This window comes from Diadema setosum, chromosome 2 (assembly GCF_964275005.1).
Source record: "Diadema setosum chromosome 2, eeDiaSeto1, whole genome shotgun sequence".
Classification (NCBI taxonomy): Eukaryota; Metazoa; Echinodermata; class Echinoidea; order Diadematoida; family Diadematidae; genus Diadema; species Diadema setosum.
In genome coordinates, this window is record NC_092686.1 from 9,667,891 (window position 1) to 9,689,330 (window position 21,440).

Consider the following 21,440-nt stretch of genomic DNA (forward strand, 5'->3'; position numbering starts at 1 on the left):
CCCCTAACGGTCAAACTGAGCCAGTCCTTTACCTTGCACGCAGTCGTGCATGCTGCGTCCATCCAGCACCTTACTCTCCTCATCCCAGCGCCGATAGACAGGCGGGACGACGGAGAGGAAGTTGGAGGCGCTGAAGTAGCCCAGGCTGTACCCCTCCTCGAAGATGTCCGACACCTCCTCCCGATGATTCTGGTTGATGTCATCGCCGGAGTTGGCAACGTAGACGCGCGTCTGGTTGCCCTGGCTGGTGCTGGAGGTGGTGAGCTGGACGATGTCAGTGGACGACGACAGGCCGAGCAGCCTAGGGAGGGAGGAAGTGTATTGCCTGCTGGTCATTAGGGGGCCCCCATTATGTGTGTGTGCGTGTCAAGTGTGTGTGCACCAGTGTGATGGAGATGTATGGTTGTTTGTTGGGTTTCCGTGGGGTTATTTCATCGTTGAAGGGTATGTGTTTGTTTGTCAGTGTGTGTTAGATGTGTGCATTCAAGCACGTGTGGAAGGGTATAAAAAGATAAGGACAGCTCTTTTTAAAGGGACTGCTTATCAAACAAACAGAAAACATTCCAAACACAAATGAACTTTAATGACAGCTGCAATTTCACCAAACATCGAAATCAATGATATATCTTCTTGTTCGTTTAACATGTCGCTGCATAAGGGTGTCAAATATTCATTAACACATTAAAACAACCAAACAAAATAAAAATATATGTTAAAATCTCTTTCAAAATGAGATATAAAAAATGTATTGTACAATGTAAGTCTTAATGAATGATTTTCCTTCACCCTCTTTACTGTCATGAATGACAATATCCTCTGGATTAACAAAACAAAACTAACGTTCTATCCATTTGCAGGCACCAGTACACCCAACCATCCAAAATGAGAATGCAAATTACAGTAATGCTCATCAAATCATATGAAACTTATACTTGTCCATGACATACACACACACAAACAGACAAACAAATACACACATATCAAAGCCCATCAAAACACTGATGGACTGGGGCAAGTGTTCAGATTACCTCAAGACGTTCTGCACGTTGGGTGGCCGCGAGGAACCGGAGTGGTAAATGTGCACTGTCTGGGTGGTGCCTCGGTTGACCCTCTGCCTGCTCGCCCGCTGGTTGCGGTTGGACTGGCTCACGCCATGGGTCAGGTTGGTGTGGTCACCGTGCCTGACCAGCAGCGGGTGGCTGGCCGAAATGACGCTGGGCGGCACCGGGATGTTGGGGGCTGGATGGCGAGGGAAGTGTATGTGATGACACATTTTGGATTGCAAACAAAATGTTGGACTCTCACTGCTTTCAATCATCAACAGTCGTTAATGACACATGAGAGAACATATCAATTCCTTTGAACCAAACACTACAGTCGATATTTCTCCATCACTTTGAGTGACCGTTGTTCTGTCACTCGCCTGCTTTGGAGGATTAAACTTGTATTTACACTGGCTGGATCACACATGCTTAGAATGCTCCCAAAATATCAACCCATGCTATGCAAAATACAACATCCTGGATGCCCATTTTGTTTGTTATAATACTCTCACACGAAATGCAGTCTTGTATGAGAGCCAAACACATGCAGAGAATCTATTCTTTACTACAATTTCAAGACAATTTAGATAATTCTTAAAGCTAATGTCCAAATGCACAGCATCTGTGAACCACGGGAAAGAGGAGGCAAACAGACTAGTGCTGTGCTTTGGTTTGCTTTGGCACCACCAAGAAGCCCTGAGTAAATCGGCATTATCACAAGGTTTTTCAATGGTGCAACCTGAACACATTGTCAAATACATATACCTTCAATTTATGAATGCTTATGTGTATAATTGGGATTAATTGCATGGATACTTATTATGTGTATTTCACTGTACTGTCATAAACAGAAGCTCCAATAACAAGAACTGAATGATTCTAAGGAGTGCCTGACATTGAATATTTCTGTGTATTCTCGGATGTGTACATCATGGCTGTTGGATCCTGGGGGCATTTCATCAAGCGTTTTGTCAGATATTTTTGTTGTTCTGATGAACAGTTATAAGCTACTGAAATATTTGCATGAGATTGTCTGAGAGCAAATTTGTCAGAAAAAAATAGCTGATGAATTGCTCAATGAAATGCCCCCGTTGTCACCACATAAATTGAAATTAAACAAATCAATACATGTGACAATAACAGATGTAACAGTAAAGTACATCAAGAAATGATTCAGAATTAGGTGAGCAAATGATCAGACAATTAAAGAGGGGATTACCCGACACATCATTGGCATTCCTGGCATCATCATGAATGGCAACAGGAAGCTGGTATGTCCTGATAGAGGAGGGCACACCTGGCAAGAGAAGAAGAAGACAACATACATGCATTTCTAGTCCTTTGCAGGAGTCCGTCACATTGGCACAAAAATGCAAGCCAACACAAAGGGACACAGTCACCAGAATTATCACATATAATTTCCATTTTTGGGATGCTTTTTTTCTCCTGCTTCTCTTTCTTTTCAATGTCACACAGAAGCCCATCTGCACTTCAATTCAGAGGGCAACTCTACAATTAGCTAGGAAGAGAACTCTACACCCTCTCCCTCATGATGATCTCCAGGGCAGCCCTCCTCATCGTGATGTCAGGGTCTGCAGATAGGCCTTCACTCTTGTTCCTCAGTTTTATGTTAGTCATTAACACCTATTTCCTTTCTATTTTTCACAACATTGTCTTCTTCTTGCTGTGGGTAAAACACTACAAAACAATGATGGTATTGGTGATCTGGCAGTACTTTTCACAGTCCTTAGCCCTGTTTCACGAACACAGGAACTACATCATGCCAAACAATGAACCCAAAGTTGAAACAGATACGGATCATATCTAGTTGGGAAGGATACATAGACATTCAAGATGTACTCAGCATTCTATAAAATGGCAAGGTGAGGGCAAGGATATGGTTCATAAATGGCTTAGATAAACAGTTCCACTCTTCTGAGGACCAATCAATGATCCCACAATTGTTCGTAAGATCAGTTGAATTCAACTTAAGTTAAGATTGATTTTACAGCTCGGTGAAACAGCCCCCTGGTTTTACTGGGAGCAGTATAGTGACATTGCCAACAAAGAGTCTTCCACTGAAAGACTAACCAGCTCTACACACGGTGCTGTCTACACAGGGAACAAGGAAGTTCCAAGCAGGAAATCAGCGCAAGTCTTGTGTCTCGGGGGCATTTCAGTGGGTGCCAACAATCACAAAAATCAGAAAGCCTTTTATATTCTCTCATCAGGACATGCAGGGATACGTAATTATTCATCAAACATACTGTATTTACACTGGCTGGATCACACATGCTTAGAATGCTCCCAAAATATCAACCCATGCTATGCAAAATACAACATCCTGGATGCTCATTTTGTTCATTATAATACTCTCACATGAAATGCAGTCTCATATGAGAACCAAACACATACAGAGAATCTATTCTTTACTACAATTTCAAGACAATTTAGATAAGTCTTAAAGCTAATGTCCAAATGCGCAGCATCTGTGAACCACGGGAAAGAGGAGGAAAACAGACTAGCGCTGTGCTTTGGTTTACTTTGGCACCACCAAGAAGCCCTGAGTAAATCGGCATTATCACAAGGTTTTTCAATGGTGCAACCTGAACACATTGTCAAATACATATACCTTCAATTTATGAATGCTTATGTGTATAATTGGGATTAATTGCATCGATACTTATTATGTGTATTTCACTGTACTGTCATAAACAGAAGCCCCAATAACAAGAACTGAACGATTATAAGGAGTGCCTATCACTGAATATTTCTGTGCATTCTCGACTGTTGGATCCTGGGGGGGGGGGGGGGGGCATTTCATCAAGCGTTTTGTCAGATATTTTTGTTGTTCTGACAAACAGTTATAAGCTACTGAAATACTTGCATGTGATTGGCTGAGAGCAAGTTTGTCAGAAAAAAAAATATCTGACAAAACGCTTGATGTAGTGCCCCCATCGTCGGCACATAAATTGAAACAAGGAAAAGTAGAAATTACGCAGTGCGTAAAATATGTCCCCGCCGGAAGTAGCATTTAGTAGCAAAATGTACAATATCGCTAAAAAATCAAGGTCAAAGGTCAAAGAAGTCAAAGGTCAAAATTCTGTGTAGAAATTTTGAAGCTCTCACCTAGTGCCATCACAAAAAGCAAACGGAATCAAAATCGGGTTAGAAATGGCGAAGGAGAAGCATTTTGTAGCATTTTGTAGCTAATGAAGATTTTCGGACGACCTGGCAGCTCTGCTACACTGAATGGGTGTAATCCTCTTCCCCGCCATCCCCTCCCACCCCCCCCCCCCCCCCCCCCAAGCTGTCCTCTCAAGGATGCTGGAAGGGCGATGCCTCACCAGAGAAGACAGGGTCCAGCTGGATCAGCATGTCTTCGTCCGTCTCCCCCATCCACATGTCCTCGTCTCGGTCCCCGACCCGGAAGTAGTCCAAGTCCTCGGTGATGTCGTAATCCTCGGCGTCCATCTCCGAGCCGTCGTCGTGGTCCTCTTCGTCCTCCTCCTCCTCCTCTTCATCCTCTTCCTCCTCATCTTCCTCATCCTCCTCTCCCTCATCCTGCCAACAAACATAGATGATATTCAGTCACTGGGTGTGCTTCACATAAATTCAGAAATAATGAGCAGACCACATAAAATTGAATGCTAAATCACTAAATGTTCTCTAGACGACTTCAACAATCTTTTTAAATTAACGTAGCATGTCCGTCACAAGTGCATATTCGTCCAGAATCATTTGTTAAATATGCTGTAGCATCAATTGCAAGTACATGTAACACAGAAATTGGAAACTCAATGCAAAACAGCACTCATCAATGAGATGCCCTAAGAACTTTAATTGATACAAAGGGCACAACTGATTACAATCAGACACACAACCAAGCAGGCTTAAATCTCATATGAACCAAATCTGTATCCCATCACATCGACATCGATGTCACTAGAAACCTGACCTACCCTAGATACATGTCATACTTGGGATAGAACAGCACTAACTCACCTGTCTGTCTTCATTGCCGTCATCCGAGTCACTCTCAGCTGCCGAGTCCTCGTCCTGGACACTGTCATCATCTGCATCGATGTCTGCTGTTGGCAAGAAAGAAAAAGGTCGCTATCTGTAATTCATTAGGAAATGCTTGAAACACATTAGTCTGAAAATCAAGACTCGAATGACAAATTCATATCAACATTCACTTCACAGGAATAGTAATAGCAGATCTATATGTCTGGTAATAATGATAATGACGATGATCCTATGGTAGTGGTGGTGGTGGAGGAGATGATGATGATGATGATGATGATGATGATGATGATGATGATGATGATGATGATGATGATGATGATGATGATGATGATGATGATGGTGGTGGTGATGGTGGTAATGATGACGACAATGAAGATGATGATAATGATGGTGGTGGTGGTGATGGTTGTTAGGATGACGATGATAATGATGATGATGGTGGTCATGGTGGTGGCAGAGATGGTGGTCATGGTGGTGGCGGAGATGATGATGATGATGAAATGATGATGAAATGATGAAATGATAATGTCGACCACAACAACAACATGTTTCTTTGTTTTAAAGTTGAAGTGGCCATCTGCGACTTGCTTTATTATTACCAACCTGTTCGGACACCTTCATGGCTGTGCTGGCTCCTCATCTCAGCGTCTCCTAGTGACTGCTCCATCTCCTCCCCATCGTCCGTCATGGTGATCACCATCTCGTCCTGCGAAGCCTCACCTGCAGCAAACACAAACCAACCCAAGCTCGTTGGACCAGAGAACCAATGACATCACACCAGCAATTATGATTTAAAACAAGCAAAAGGCAAAAATTCTACTCCTGAAAGCTTTTGTAGTCATTTCTCGACTGTCACTGATGCCAACAAACAAGTGAATGCAATAGTTGCCAGAAATAGCAAATTCTTCATTACTTGCTAAACATGGCATTTTGTATTTGCAACTTTGCTTTCACAATTTCAATTTAAGCATTTCCTTACAGTATGGGATCTTATAAACAAAGAACAAGCAAAAAATAGCAATTTTGTCAATCAGAAAATCCCCAATACTTTTTATTATCAACAAAATGTTTACTAATACACGTATCATGCAGATTACCAAGTGTATGTGTCCATTAGCTAGATACTGTATATGCCATATATTTTGCGGGATTTTCATTTTCACAAATTTCACAGGTTGGTGCTATTTGGTAATTCATCAACACAAAAAAATATTAACTCTGATCCCGACATTAATGCAACGTGCACGAATATATTGCTCTGTTGATTACTGTACTCCACGATCGCGAATTGAACTGCTCGCAAAATAGTTGGGTAGTCCCGATCAGCAAAAAATTTGACTCGCTTGATATAGGGCGTACACAGTAATGTAGTGAATCAGGTGTCAAGTGAATGTTGACAGCTGCATCTTAATTGTTAGATGAGTAAAGACAAGGGCTGTTACCTGCTTGGTCCACAAACGCAGATCGAAGTGATCCCAGCCGCTCTGGCCCAGTGGCGATCAGGGTCTCCCCGAGGACACCTGCCCCACCGCTTGTTCTGTCTAGCAGCTCATCAACTATGCAGTCCAGGTCAGATGGTTCCTGTCACATGAAGAATGAAACAGTCTCCTCCAATTTCTGTCTGTGTTTTGTTCTGTTGTGTGTTTTTGTGTGTGTGTGTTTTGTTTTTGTTTTTTGGTAGGTGACAATCCTGGTAATCACTAATTACACATACATAATCAGTCTATTCTACAAACATCCTTTGCTTCATAAAAAGCAATTTGTACATCAGACTCGCAAAAGAGCTAACAATGCAATGCAGAAATCTTTCCCGCAACAAGTAAATAAGTGACAAACAAATAATGGCAGAAATTTCAACAGACAGACAAACCCTCACAACTAGATATACACATAGTACTCTCACCTAGACAAGGGAATCATGTGTTTAGTATCTCCAACTAAAATCAATAATCAAATTCAAGGGTTCATCTGCACACTTTACGAATAAATTTACAGCACCGTGCTCTGCCGAGAATTGTAGTTGAGAAAGACACATTCTGGCGAGTAAATGCACTCCGTGATATTCTGACACTAACCGGTTGTTCTGAAATTGATGTTGATACTTACGTCGAGATCTGTCGAGTCCTGTGTGTCTCCCGTCAGTCCCAGAGCGCTGGCACTCGATTCTCTTTCTGAATGTGGACACGAAAAAACAAGAGAGGTGCGATTACTCCCAGCATCCAAAGAAATTATAATGCATTCACATGAATTAAGTCATCAAGAAGATACATGGTAACTCCCATGTATATCTTTATTTACCACTAACAATGGACATCATGCCACAGGTAGTCAACACTAACAATTTCCACATCGCTTGCTTGCACACACTGAAACTGACTCGTGCACATGAATCGAGGCACAGTATCTGATCTGATGCATGGAGTGGGTGGGTGCAGTGACATGATGGATGGGAAAATGGCAGGCAGCTATTTTCTTCCAGTTTATCTACGATTATGAACGCACAACGCAATTGGGGAGAGGCAGAAACGAGTATTCCAGCGACATGGCATCGTTCTCATGCGGGGACTACTTTCAGGACAGCCTAAGCATGGAGGCAGTCTTTCTGCTCAGCTCTCAGAAATATTCACAAATAAAAAAAAAATCAACAAAAAATTTGCATTCACTATCGTACAGAGCCTCGAGCAGGTTTCAATTTGAAGGCATCCTAATAAGTTTGCACTAGTAACGTACAGCCCCATTAACGTTGCGAAAACAAAAACAAAAATTTGGCCTGCACAAAAGGACGGCATCATATCTGACAGAACTTATTCTGCTAGTGAGAAGGATACCACAACCATGCTCAAGCTGCAAAGAAAAAACATAAAACAAAACTAGAGGAACTATATAATACACAAATGAATATACAGGGGATAGACTGAGGCAGACTTCTTGCATTTGCCATGTGCCCCTTTTCTCTGTGTCTGTATGTGTTCATCTGAAGGGAACTGGACTTGCAATGCAGACACAAAAATGTAAATGCTGAAACTTCACGCGATGACACTTTTGAGAAGGAAAATTCACATGAACTTTCCTTGTTCAAATTCTTGTGGAATTTTTGTGGCAAAAAATCAAAATCTCAGAAAATTGTCTGCACGCTTTTAATTTTCTTGCTATTTCAGTTAAGCACATAACGTGTGCCACATTGCGACATATTCCACGTTTACAGTATACTCATTATCCACTGGAGTGGACATGACCTGACTGATGAATTTTTCTATTAGTCTGTTTCCCCCACTTTCAATTCCAGAACTTAAACATTATAATATGACACATGGAATAACCAAAGAGGAGAATACAGGATGAAATATTTTTAGCAGACACTAAATTTACTAAATTAATATTGTTAGGCTTTTAGATGTTGACACGCACATGAATCAAGATCCCTACAATGAAGACGAAGTAGTTACTGTATGACTAATGTTAAAACCAAGGCAATCTAAAGGGACAGAGGGTTTATACCGACATACCCACGATCATACTGTAGCTCACCAAGAGACTACTTTTGCAATTCATATTGTAACTAATTGTGCTGTAGCAGCCAGAAGAAGGGGGTGTACATCAAGCCAAAACATCAAATATGACAGAAAAAAATAAAAATATAAAAAGAAAGGGCTTCCACTATTAAAACAGTTAACCTCAACAAGAAGCCACCACTAAGCCTGCGCAGCCACAGAGAAGCACGACTTCCCGCAGTGACATCTAAGCATAACAGTAAACACTTTAAGCTGGATGCATGGATGCGTGGGATCACGGGTACAAGAAATCAAGGTCTGGAGGAGAAGATGGTGTGCAAAAAGAAAAAAACCAAAAAGTGTTCAACATGGCACAACTGTCATTCATGTGTTTGGGGTCTTATCATTTTGCATGATGATGTCAAATGAAGATATTGATGCGAAATCATAAGATGATGACGGGAATAGTTAGTTGTGCGACAATTGCACGATGCCATGGCTATTAAACGGATGCAGGTGCCCTTTTGCGAGAGTGCACATATAATGCTGATCAGAGTTTGACGAGTCTGACCTGTGCTCGTACGGCCACCGCCGCCCTGAGCCGTGTGCTGGGAAGGCGATGCGTCCATGTTACGACGCAACACGGCGCCCCCTGAGCAACAAAGAAGCCAACATGACACCGTATATCATGATGGTGGTGGTGGTGCCAGCAGGGATGGGGTCATGGGTATTATGATTTATTTCGAACAATTCAAGCTCCCTTTAGATCTGCTGCTTGGCAGAGTCCTGAATTACAGCTTTAACCAAGCCCTGGGGTAATTTTGCAGCAGCAAATATCATGTTGACATCACTACACTGGCAACTCTGAATTTTACTGAGAAAGATAACACGGATCTAGTTAAGTTGATCAAATGTGCATTAAATCAGAAGCATTTTTTTTTAAAGCATAAAAACTGCCAATTTGTAAGAGCACAGAAACTATAATCTTCTAAAACATTTTGCCAATTCAAGAATCAGCCATAAATTTAGCAAATTAGTAAACAGAAGCAAATGATATATGAACAACAAAGAGCTCATCCGTAAAAGAATTATTTCCTCTACCTGATCACACATTATGAATGAATAGTATAAATCTTGATAATATACAGCACCAAACCAAAAAATATGTTTTCTGGGAATTGATAAATTCAAGGCCATTAAATATTTACTCTACCTGATCACACATTATGAATGAATAGTATAAATCTTCATAATATATGGCACAGAAAAAAAAAAAATGTTTTCTGGGAATTGATAAATTCAAGGCCATTAAATATTCCAAAGAGAATCTATGATTAGGGCTTTCTGTTGACGGTGTCAACACAAGGTGGACCTGCCTCACAGTGAGCATTCTATAGCATATTTACTATATCACTCCACATGTTTGCACACTGTGCCTGGATTATCCATCAGTTAATGAGAGATTGGGGCTGTGAATTCATGATGGAGGTAAAATCACACCAATGATCTCACTTCATTTGAAGCCAACAAATGTTTTCTGCTTTTTGTTTTGCTGGGGGGGGGGGGGGGAGCAATGGGAGGAAAGGAGGGAGAGCATTATCTCTGTTGTTCAGACATCTCTCGAGACAGTGAAAGAGTATGTTCAAACAACATAAAATTACATGTTCAAACTGACTGGGGGGGGGGGGTTGTTGGAAAGATAAGTTAATACAAGAAACCTGAATTAAGAGACATATTGTGGGCACTTCACACAGCACTGCAAGAGAGTCCACACACAGGAGAAATGTCCACATTCACTTGGCCACCACTCAATCCATTGTGTAGGGGTCAGTTGTTGATGGGTATGAGCATTATGCAGATTCCACGAACTGGCAATGAGTTCAGCTCATGGAAACACTTTTGGATGCACAAATGGAATACATGGCTATCGCACCTCAACAATCTATAATGGTCTTGCATCACTTCGACAGTGACAACACGTTAAGGTACCCATCTTTGTTTCCCCATGACAGCCCTCTTTGGGTAAGGCGATGATTGATGGAATGAGTGTCACATGGGTTGTAACGGTACCATGAATTATGTTTTACAACATTTAATGCAGCAAAGTTCATTCCATCGTCACACTGTGACACCAAAAATAAGTGCCATCATTGCCACAAAAGATATGTTTGCATGATCTCAATGACCTCGCTACTGGGACAAAGACAACATGAAAGAGTTCCTAAATCATGACCTTCTCCATTTCAATGACAGAATGTCGAGCAAAGTGATGAGAAAAAAAAAAAAGTGAAATTGTGCCAGAATGATATTTATCATCTCATACAGAATATTCTGATGACCTTTGACAATTGTCTGCATTGGTAACAAATATTTGATGCTATGCATTCAGTTTTGTTCCTATTAGGAGAGGGGTTGGGGAAGAGGGCAGGTATTCGGAAGGAAGAATCCCATTTGACCATGATCAAACTGACCTGCACTATCGGCGCCCGATGCGGACCGCTGGTTGATGTACTGCGTCACGTTGCGGATGTTGCCGAGGCCTCGCAGCCGGACATGCGGGTGGTTGACGATGCGGGAGAGCGTCTCGAGGGGCTTGAGGGCCGAGTTGACGGTGGAGGCCATGTTGGGGCTGGAGAGGTCCAGGCTGTGGGGGACGCGGGCCAGGTCGGTCACCAGACCCTTGCGCAGCAGCAGCCGGGTGATGTTGTTCATGCCGCCGAGCTGGTTCTTGTAGGAGGAGCTCACGACGGCCGACTGGTAGGCGGACGTGGAGAAAGTGCACGCCTCGATCATAATGCTGATGAGCACTGCTCGGCAAGAAACACGTGGGAACACAGGCAAGAGGTTGAGTGAATGAATGAGTAAGAAAGCTCTTTCATGCATACAGCACTGACATACAAGTGTATATGCCATGAATGGAAGCCCTCACAGCCTTCCTTTGAATGAGATGATGTTCTCTCATAAAATGGTCCATTAGTTTGTTATAACTTAATCATTCTCTTGTTTTTCACTGGGGAAGTAGAGAAACAGTGGATGTGATACTGCAAAATCTCCCTGCAATCACCCTGCAATCACCCAAGGAATATATATGCATATTTACATAAATTATTTATACAATAAATCAGAAACAAGTACATGAACACTACTCTTCATGTACTCTCCTCATTATTTAATATGAGCGAGTAGTACGAACAAAGCTGATACCATAGCTTTATTTGAGGAATCAACAAGCTTTGCTTTCTCACTATAAAACATACATTTCACAATTCTTTTGTTCGATATATATTTGTCTCATATTTTGACCATTTTCACATGAAGTATGAAGAGCTCTATTACAATGTATGTCTACTACTCCAAAATTACACAAAACCCAAGTAGCAGAAATATTGTTCAACCAATAGGAACTTAAACAGATTTCTATCAAATCTTCAAACACTTTATCAACCTACTCGTCAGGGCTTGGATTCTCGAGTGCTTCTCGCTGCTCTCTGGCATGGCCAACGTCCTGCCGAGGGCCGACTTGATCTCTGTGACGAGGAACATCTGGGCGTCGGGGCTGTGGTTGCTGGCTGCTATGCTGGCGAGCAGGACCTGGGCCAGACCGGGGCAGTCCTTGTCCCCGCCCTTCTGGCACTGCGGCAGGAGCTGGTCCAAGATGTAGGCCAGGGCCGGACCATCCTGCATATCCAACACACAAGTTGAGATCTTGTGCTACTTGGTTTTATAATCACATTCAACTTCACGGACGGTCATTTTGAGATGACAACAAAGTTATAGTGGGGCACATATGGCCTGACAGTGAGTGTTAAAAAAGACACATAATGAAGAATATAAGCATCATTATATATTCACTGCCATCTCACACATACTTGTAACACCTGAGAAAGAATGCAGCATAGAGATATGACAACCTTTGCACTCAACACAAACATTCCAACGTTGAATCATGTGCTGAGTTGTGCTTCCTTGCAAATGAAACAAAGCACTGAAGAAATAACACACACTCTCTCTATGAAAATAAAAAGAACCTTATAAAGATTAAGTACGGTAATAGTTTCATGACATTTGTGTCTGTCTCATGTCAGATGAAGGGCGGACACACGTTGTGTTAGACACAGATGGAACAGCCTCTCAGTCACGACCAAATGAGGCTCATTTAATCCATCAGTGACTCTTTCCTGTGGCACAAGGATGAAACCTTACTTCTACTTACAAGCAGCAAGGGCACTTTCTTGTGCAGCAAAGAAACAAAAGAAAACACTCAAAATTTGTCCACAAATGTTGTTATATTTTGGAAGAAAACAAAAACCCCTTCTAAATATTGTAAAAATATGCTTGTGGGCAGCTCTGGATATCCCTAGATGGTGAGTCAACATTTTCAAAATGGGCACTTCTACTTTTGAGCGGCAAGTCAGAATTTTCAAGCCGGGGTACAAACCTCTTTGATGTGCTTGGTCTGACCAGCCGAGTAGTGGTACTGAGCCACAGCCTGAGCGATGCCAGCGTAGGACATCACCAGCTCGGCCAGGAGTCGCAGGATGGCCGACTTGGGGATGAGCAGCTTGTTCTTCGACGCCTCGTCCTTCGTCGTCGACGATGCCGCCGATCCTGCTCCGGCGGCCGGCGAGGATTTCTTCGCACTGCTGGAACCCTGGGAGCTACTCACCCCACTGGAGGATGACGCCTGGTCTGTTGCCTAAAGAGAGATATGAAACAGTTTCAGCAGTGCTTGAATTAATTCCACTCATTTCTCCCAATTTTTCTACAAATCAAAATACAACTTTGACCACAAAGAATCTGCTAAGGTGATGTAGAAGAATTAATTAGACATCAAACTGATGTTATTCTCCATAGCTGACAGGAATCAACACCAAGAACTAGATTCCAATTTCTAAAAGTATACTTGCGAGAGGACATCATTCCAAACAATATTATCCCTTAACAATTGAATTGCTAACTCTTTTGGAGGAGTCTGCGCCGTTGAATGTTTCTACAACAGATATATGGCGCTATACAAATGCTGTGGATCATCATTATCATCAATGTCAGTGATCAGCCACAGATTTTATATTCTTAATAATGCATGACATTATGTATCACACCCTGAGTGGCCAATTGAGCTTCTTTCATCATTTCCTCAGCCAAGAGAGGGCGAATTCAAACTTTCCCCTTCCTGAAACACAGCTACAGTGTTCCAATTTGAATGTTATAAAACTTAAAACATGAATGAACACGTAAGTGGCAGGCCATACGTCATCTTCTTGCACAGCACCATCCGGCACGCTGTTCAGTCTGTCAGCCGTCCTGGGTGGGCCTCTGGACCCGCTGTAGATGCCCAGCAGTCTGTCTCCGATCTCCCTCAGTCCCATGCCAATGTCCTCTGAGGTCTGGAGCTCAGAGGCTATGGCTCCCTCCGAGGTGCCCGGGGGGACTTGGGCCGCTGCCGCAGCAGCAGCAGGAGTAGGCTGGCTATCTGGAACCTTCGCTTTGGCCTCTTCTGAGAAGAGAAGTTTTTGTGATGAAACAAATGAGCCAATAAATAGAACACTAAATTACTGAATTATTGATTTTATTGTCTTGTTTAGGGGATTTGCTCTAAAAGCACGCTTGTTTGTCATATCAATTCAGACTATTCTTTGCTGGCTTGGATTTGTCAAGCATCAAATTCTACTAAGGTTGTTTTTTCTCTTACATATTATAAAATAATATCCAAATGTATGCACATATAGATTTACACATATATAAAATTGAGTGAGAGCGAGACTTTCTTGGAGAGAAAGCTATCATCAACATAAACATCTACTGTGCGAGTCAGTTCATTTGTGGGAATGCCTGTGAGTATGCATGTATGTGTGTATGCATATATGTATATGTACACTGTATATTTAGATAAATAGAGTGATAAGACAGATAAAGATAAATAAATGGATAGAATTCATACATCTTTGTGCACATGTGAGAACGTTAAGTAGGTAAATAGGTATGTACATGTTTATATCCATGGTTGTGTATGTACCAACACTTTCTGTTTTTTTATATTTTTTTTTATTTCAGTCCCTACTGATCAACTGAATACTACAACAAGTGACACCCTCCATGGACTCTCACCACTGTGTGTGGCCTCCACAGGTGCAACCAGTGCGTCCAGGAGCTCACAGAGGACCTGTAGCATGGGCCCCTTCAGGGCCGGTGGGGAGAACGTCTTGGGGGCCGAGGCAGTCAGAAGCTGCAGGGCATTGGGCCCCGTGTACCTCGATTCATCCTCCTCGCCTGCAAAGTGGATACACGCAAGAAACAGGAGTGTAGACAGTAAGTGATTGGTCAGTGTAATACATTAACGGCTCTATGCAACAGGGGATGCGGAATATGCTTGGAATGAGAAAATCTGGTCTTGAGGTGATCAGCACTGCTTGGTTTCTTTCGTTTCTTTTGATTATGTGGCTTCTGTATCACTCTGATATGAAATCACCTCTGTTCAATCCTGAAGACTAAAGAGAATCTTCAATTTGTGGATATGCCACACGGGTTCTTCAAAATCTAGTCTCTTCACAAATTCATTAGCTTAAATGGAAAATGTTTTATCCAATACACAAATTCCTACTTGACACCCTGCATATACCAAAGTCATACTACTCTATCAAATGACATGTTCTCCGTTATCGCATTGCACTAAAGAGGAAATGTGAGGTATATTACCAAAAGGATTATTATTCTAGGTTTAAATCTTGATAGCCTACTGATAAATCAAATTTTGTGTTGCACACTCAATCATGCAAATGCTAAACTTTAATTAAAGGTGGCGGACAGGCATTTTGAGATGTCCATCATGTGAGAAAGCGTGCATGTTGTCAGGCATGGCTCCTGGAGCATTGATGACTGGGGGGGATACCCACCTCTCTTGGCCGGAAGCAGCGCGATCTTGAGGTTGTTCTTGGCCGAGTTGATGAAGAGCTCCTGGTTCCTGCAGGCCAGGGGTCCAAGCTTCCTCAGGACAAAGTTCATCTCGCGGCAGCCCACGCTACCCAGGGTCACGTTACAGGTGTTGCAGCCGACGCCCTTGCTGGCCACCGCACAGATCAACTGTTTGAGGGTGTTACAAAATGATTGGAGTGCCAGTACTAATCATTAACTTTGCTAAAACTTTTATTTCCTTTATCATCCCATTCAGAAAGGTCAACTGAAAACGAAAAAAAATGAACAGTTATTTCATCTAACTCTCTGCACCACAAGTGCCTCTCATTATACTACATAATAACTTTGAGCTACCAATAGGGCAGTCTATGCTGCAGACAATCAAACTCTCTTGATTGCATGAATATCAATTATAACTATGCTGAATTTGTAACTTGCTGACTGAAGAAGACACTCAATGCTGTATTCAATCTGAGAAACGGAAATGCTCACAAAATCGAATTTCATTTTCAGGCTAGAATTTTTCCGTTCATGATGTCTTTGCCCGCATGACAACAAAAGAAGCTACCCCAAATCCAGTTTACCCTTGTCCATTTCCTAGATCTATACCAACATTTTGTCCCATCAGAAGTTCACACACATCAAAACATTTGACACATAATTCTTAATAATTTTTTATAATTTTTTTTGAACGAAGCATCAAGTCTACCTGAAATAGTCCACAAAATTTCTCAGTGGCGAAAACTTTTTCAGATCCCATGATAATTATGTCTTCAGTTACTTTGAATCTGGGGAGATAGACAGTGCGCTTGTGTTTTATCAATCAAAGTGCAGAACGTCACTTGGCTCTGTCATCAATCAAACTCATTCATTCTCCTGGGGGTGTGGCCAGAGACTGATTACTAGTAACCCTCTGCATGCCAACATTCATTTCCTGCCCATAGGTATGTGTGTGAAATTTGTGCACATTTGACCGCATGGCACAGAGAGGGTTAAAGCTGGTCATTCCACTCACCTTGTCCATGGTGTTTTGGAGGACAGCCTTCTCCTCGAAGACGTGCCGGAGGAGGAGGTTGGCCAGGATGGGGAAGCTGTTGAAGGAGGACGCCTGGGTGAGGGACAGGAGGAGGCGGGGCCCGCCCAGCTCGGCGAACAGGAGCGCCGTCTTGTGGTCTCGGGTGAAGCGCAGGCAAATCCGCAGGACGGCGTGCATTGTGTCTGGGTCCACCGGCACGCCGATCAGACCAACACAAGCCCTGGAAGCAAATACACACACATCTCAAAATTGTACGCATTTTACACACTAGTTCCAATCCCTTCACTGTTTATTAGTTGATCATTCCCACCCTACCATACCCCCATCCCCATAGTGCATACAGTTTTCTTTCCATACTCCTTGAACATTGGCCTACATACTTCATTGCATAGACTATACATTGCCATATCTTAGTCTAATTGTAATGCATGATGTTGATCAAATTATGCATTTTTTTTTCACATGATACACTTTCATATCACACATTACCTCCCATCACATGGCCCATTGAAATAAGCAAGATTTTATAACATAGTTCCTCTGAATACTGTGATCAAATTGCCTCCAGCTTGACACAACAGGGCCCTGTTTTATGGAGAGCTATAATCGACTATATAATTGATTTCAATCATAAGTCTAAGGCAGTCTGTGTATTAAAGAAATTTAAAATCAATTATATCTTTTGATAAAACAGGGCCCATAATTCTCCCATGTTTCACTTCACTTTTTCTGATAGGAACCTTGTTTTATTGTCTATGAGTGTTCAATATCTTGTGTTAATGCAAAGTATTTTCATCACTGAACATTTAGAAACTGGGGGGGGGGGGTGGAAGTTAATACTACTCACCTTATAAGAGTGGGGATCTCCTTGTCCCCAAGTCCCTGAATTTCAACTATCTCTGGTTCTTTGGCAACTGAATCATCCTTGCTTTCCTGGCTTGTCCCGGCAACTGGTAAAACATAACAGATTGAAGCCATGAAGTGAATGGACTATGCTACAAACCAACTTACAGTGCAGTGTAAATTGCAAAAAAAAAAAAACAAACCCTTCTCTTGTATTGATTGTTTCTAAAAAGAGAGAGAGAGAGAGGGGGAGAAATTAACACAGTGATTAACACACATTACTCTTTCTTTTCCAAAATTAGGCATAGCTGCAAAGGTGTCTTCTTTATGTCTTCTGTCTCATCAAGATAGATATTTAAGCAATGGTTAATTACCAATTTGGGAATGGGTAGAAACACTTCTCCCATAAAATAACAACAAAAACAAAACACAAAAAACAAAATAAAACATCAAGAGCAGGGGCCACAATTGCACTGGACTTCTTTGCTTGTATTGGCAGGGGTCCATGACATTCGCTCCTGTGACAATTGCTCCCACGAAATACTTGCACACTAGGTCAAACATAAATTCTACCCACAATCATAACCCTAACCCTAATCCCAATATCAAACTAAACCTAAAATGCTATCACAACCCTAACCCTAACTCTAAATCCTTGGAGAAAATAACACCAGAGCAACTGTTGCAGGAGTAAATGTCATGTCACCATTGGCAGGATATATGAAAAGTGCTGAAAAATTTCAGAAACTTACCATCTGTCTTTGGCACTGCCCCGAGACTCTCACTGGTCTTGAGTTTCTTAGCCTCCCTTTCCCCATCGTCCTCTTTCTTCTCCCCCTTGTCCTCTTCAGCCTTCGGCGTCGGTAGAGCTTGCATGATGGGTCTCTTGTTCATTGTCTCCTCGTTGACCTGGATTGTACGGCACAGCACGATGGCACAGTAACTTAGTAACTTCTATGATTTCCATACCAAGTCTGCTGACAACAATTCTAAAATCATTTTTTTTTCTCTTTCTCTCAGTGTTTGTCAATCCATATGTCCCTCTTTCTATCTGTCTCTACCACTCTCTCCTCTCTGTCACTCCTTTTTCTTTCTTTCTTTCTTTCTTTCTATGTCTGTCTGTCTGTCTGTCAGTCACATGTCTTTCTCTCTTCTCAAGAACCCATTGGCTTATTTCTTCTGTCTCTGTTTTGACTGTCTGTCTGACTGTCTGTCTGTCTGTCTGTTTCTCCTCTCACTCTTTCTTCGTCTGGTTTGTTTCTTCTGTCTCTCTGCCATGACTGTCCCTCTTTCTCTCTCTTCTCTCTCTCACTTCTTACTCACTCACTTTCTCCAACACCCCCCCCCCCTCCAAAAAAAGGGGAAAATTCTCACTATGCAACTACAATATCTCAAGCTCGCCCTATTCCAGTTGGTAAGAAACACTCGAGAGAATTACCACACTCCATTGAGGGGATAACCGAACAGAAAAAAGAGAGAGAGAGAGAGGAAGACTCAAACACGTCTTGCATTCATGAAACTTTGAGAGGTGGCACAGTGCTTACCTGAATCATGGTGTTGAAGTGTACAATGTATCTCCTCCGTGCCGCAGTGAAGCGGACGCTTGGCTTGCCGGCCCAGTAGGCATCGTCAATGGTTTTGTTGTTGCTGCGGCTGTAGGTGCACCAGCGGCCGGTGGAATCGTCAAACCACTTCCACGTGTGTGACGCCCCCTGGAAAGGTTATATATAAAGATATGAAGCAAAGCAGTCCAGCAATCTCGATCTTAATCCCACACCAATATAAGCTCAATATGGCACTTGCCATCTTTATATCATTCAATAGGAAAGAGCAATAGTAATATCAAGTTTCCAACACATTTATGATATCAAAATATTATTGTATTCTATCACTTCAAGGGAATATTCCATATTTTATGAAATCACATAGGTGGCATCTTTGTGTTCAAATGTATGGTCATTTCTACCTACCTGCTTCACAAATGCACTTCCATTGTCTCACAATGTATAAAATTGCAAATTTTAGAGGTATATTGCAGAATGTACTGTAAACTTACAAATGCTTTTTTTGGGGGATTATATTACTAATAACTGTTTAGTTTTAAAACTCAAATCAGTATTTTTCTATGTTCAAAATTGAGTTGGGAGATTTTTTAGTATATGCCAATTGAGACACAAGGTCTCTTCATCCCAGGACGATATGCTTCTTTTCCTTATGATGATACCTTTTGAGCCAGCTTCCTTTTGCATGTCAGAACAGTCTTCTCTGATAGGTCAATCAGCAGCATGGCAGGACCCATCCATCTGGAGAGACCACAGGAAAAAAACAAAATGGTGACAACACAGTTCTTAATCAAATTACTGTTAAGATGAATGTATGTGTAATACACAACAACAAAAGAAGACATGCCTGGAATGACTACCGTACTAAATCAGAAACAGGACAAACAAAAGAACAATCTAAGCTCATACTTTTTTTTTTTTTCAATGAACAAACAAGAGGAAATTTGGCTCTTGCTGGTAACATTATTGTATTCATGGAACATACGGAGGTATAAGAAGTTTGCGTAAAGGATGATTAAATGTGACATTCTTCAGGGTAAAAAAGAAAGAGAGAGAGAGAATGGTATGTTTCTGAAGGTGGCGAGAGACAGATGGTCTCTTGGTCCTTACTTTGGTGTCTTGGTTTGTTTCATCTTGGCCATCCACCGCTGTGCTGTGTCCAGCAGTTCGATCAGCGTATGTAGGATGTTTGACACTTCCACCCTCTGGGCACAGGCCATTCTGATTTCCTGGAATGGGGCAAAGCATCAATATCACAAGTTGTTATTACCACTGTGGAAACAACTCAAAGGTCACCAGAAAAAGATTAAAATCATGTTGGGAAGATGCTGTTCGTACTCTCAACTATCTTTGAGGAATCTTTATTGTATTGTTACATAATTACTACTGCCCATGTCTAACTGTGTTAACATATTTTTCACTTCAGTTGTTTGGGCACGAGGCTTCACAGCACTCTTCACAGCATGAGTTATTGCAAGTGAGCAATTTCTTGCCATAAAACAAATGCTACACACTATCTTTGTTACACTATACATGTTTATTCAGTTCCTAAAGGAGGGACACATGTTCAAGTGCACACTCCATTGGATGAGATTCTGAAAGCCCCAGCTTACCTCAAAGAGAAGACAGAGAAGGTGGATCCTAGAGGCCAGGCAGCACGACAAGCTGTCGATAACTTTTGTGTCTGTCACTGCCGACGGGTCCACCAGCATACTGGCAAAGTTATTGCACAACATCACAGCATTCTCCGAAATCTGAAAGATACAATGTTCACTTCATGTCTGTAATTGTGTGGCTTCTACCTTCCAGTCTGATGCTTGATGTTCAGAATGTCACCTTGTATAAGTGTAATAACAGGACAAAGTACTGCTGAAGGGCAACGTGACTTGTCATATTATACGAAAACAAATATTGGGCTCCATTCACAAAATACTATTTCTTGTATGTGGCATCTGTTGAGGTTAACATTTAGCATTGAATACCAATGCAGCACGAACAATGCATTCGTTTCATCTGTATCGACATGCAACAGAGAAGGCAAGCAAAATCTACTGAAAGATGGCTACACCCTGGGCTAGCAATAAAACTTCAATTTGGTAAGCAATAATTTAGGTACATTAGAAGAGGCCTGGACAAGTATGGCAAATGTACAAAAATGTAAATCCAGGTCACACAAACTTGGACAGAGTCTGCTACAGTTACATTTTACAATGGAAACCTGAATACTGTAAAACATGACATATTTGCAGCATGAATTTTTCGCGAATTGGAGCCAACCGCCTTTTTTGTGGCATGACATTTTCGCGAACTGCAAATGGCATTCAATGCATATTGTGTAAAAAAGAACTTTCGCGTGCATTTTAATTTTGCGAATTTCGCGTGCATTTTAATTTCGCAAATTTCGCGAGCGTGAAGATTCGCGAAATTAAAATGCATGCGAACATTCCTTGTTTTACAGTATGCACCTACAGACTTGAGTGTCCATTGCAACCTCTTCCAAGATAATAGGTAGTCTTATTTTGAC

At 41.8% G+C, this 21,440-nt stretch overlaps 1 protein-coding gene across 1 annotated transcript in view; it reads right to left on the reverse strand.

Annotated features, from left to right (window-relative positions):
• LOC140238217 (E3 ubiquitin-protein ligase HUWE1-like) overlaps positions 1-21,440 on the reverse strand; it is a 94,515-nt gene that overhangs the window by 26,635 nt on the left and 46,440 nt on the right. The window contains exons 36-57 of the mRNA XM_072318157.1: positions 20,530-20,670; positions 20,027-20,145; positions 19,579-19,657; positions 18,899-19,066; positions 18,107-18,263; positions 17,359-17,461; positions 16,491-16,731; positions 15,457-15,643; positions 14,672-14,833; positions 13,816-14,060; positions 13,002-13,247; positions 12,013-12,241; positions 11,035-11,370; positions 9,135-9,215; positions 7,179-7,243; positions 6,515-6,653; positions 5,676-5,792; positions 5,049-5,131; positions 4,391-4,607; positions 2,263-2,340; positions 1,029-1,239; positions 33-325 (exon numbers count right to left, since the gene is read on the reverse strand). Coding sequence (XP_072174258.1) covers positions 33-325; positions 1,029-1,239; positions 2,263-2,340; positions 4,391-4,607; positions 5,049-5,131; positions 5,676-5,792; positions 6,515-6,653; positions 7,179-7,243; positions 9,135-9,215; positions 11,035-11,370; positions 12,013-12,241; positions 13,002-13,247; positions 13,816-14,060; positions 14,672-14,833; positions 15,457-15,643; positions 16,491-16,731; positions 17,359-17,461; positions 18,107-18,263; positions 18,899-19,066; positions 19,579-19,657; positions 20,027-20,145; positions 20,530-20,670 — 3,697 coding nt within the window. The remainder of the gene's footprint in view (positions 1-32; positions 326-1,028; positions 1,240-2,262; positions 2,341-4,390; positions 4,608-5,048; positions 5,132-5,675; positions 5,793-6,514; positions 6,654-7,178; positions 7,244-9,134; positions 9,216-11,034; positions 11,371-12,012; positions 12,242-13,001; positions 13,248-13,815; positions 14,061-14,671; positions 14,834-15,456; positions 15,644-16,490; positions 16,732-17,358; positions 17,462-18,106; positions 18,264-18,898; positions 19,067-19,578; positions 19,658-20,026; positions 20,146-20,529; positions 20,671-21,440) is intronic.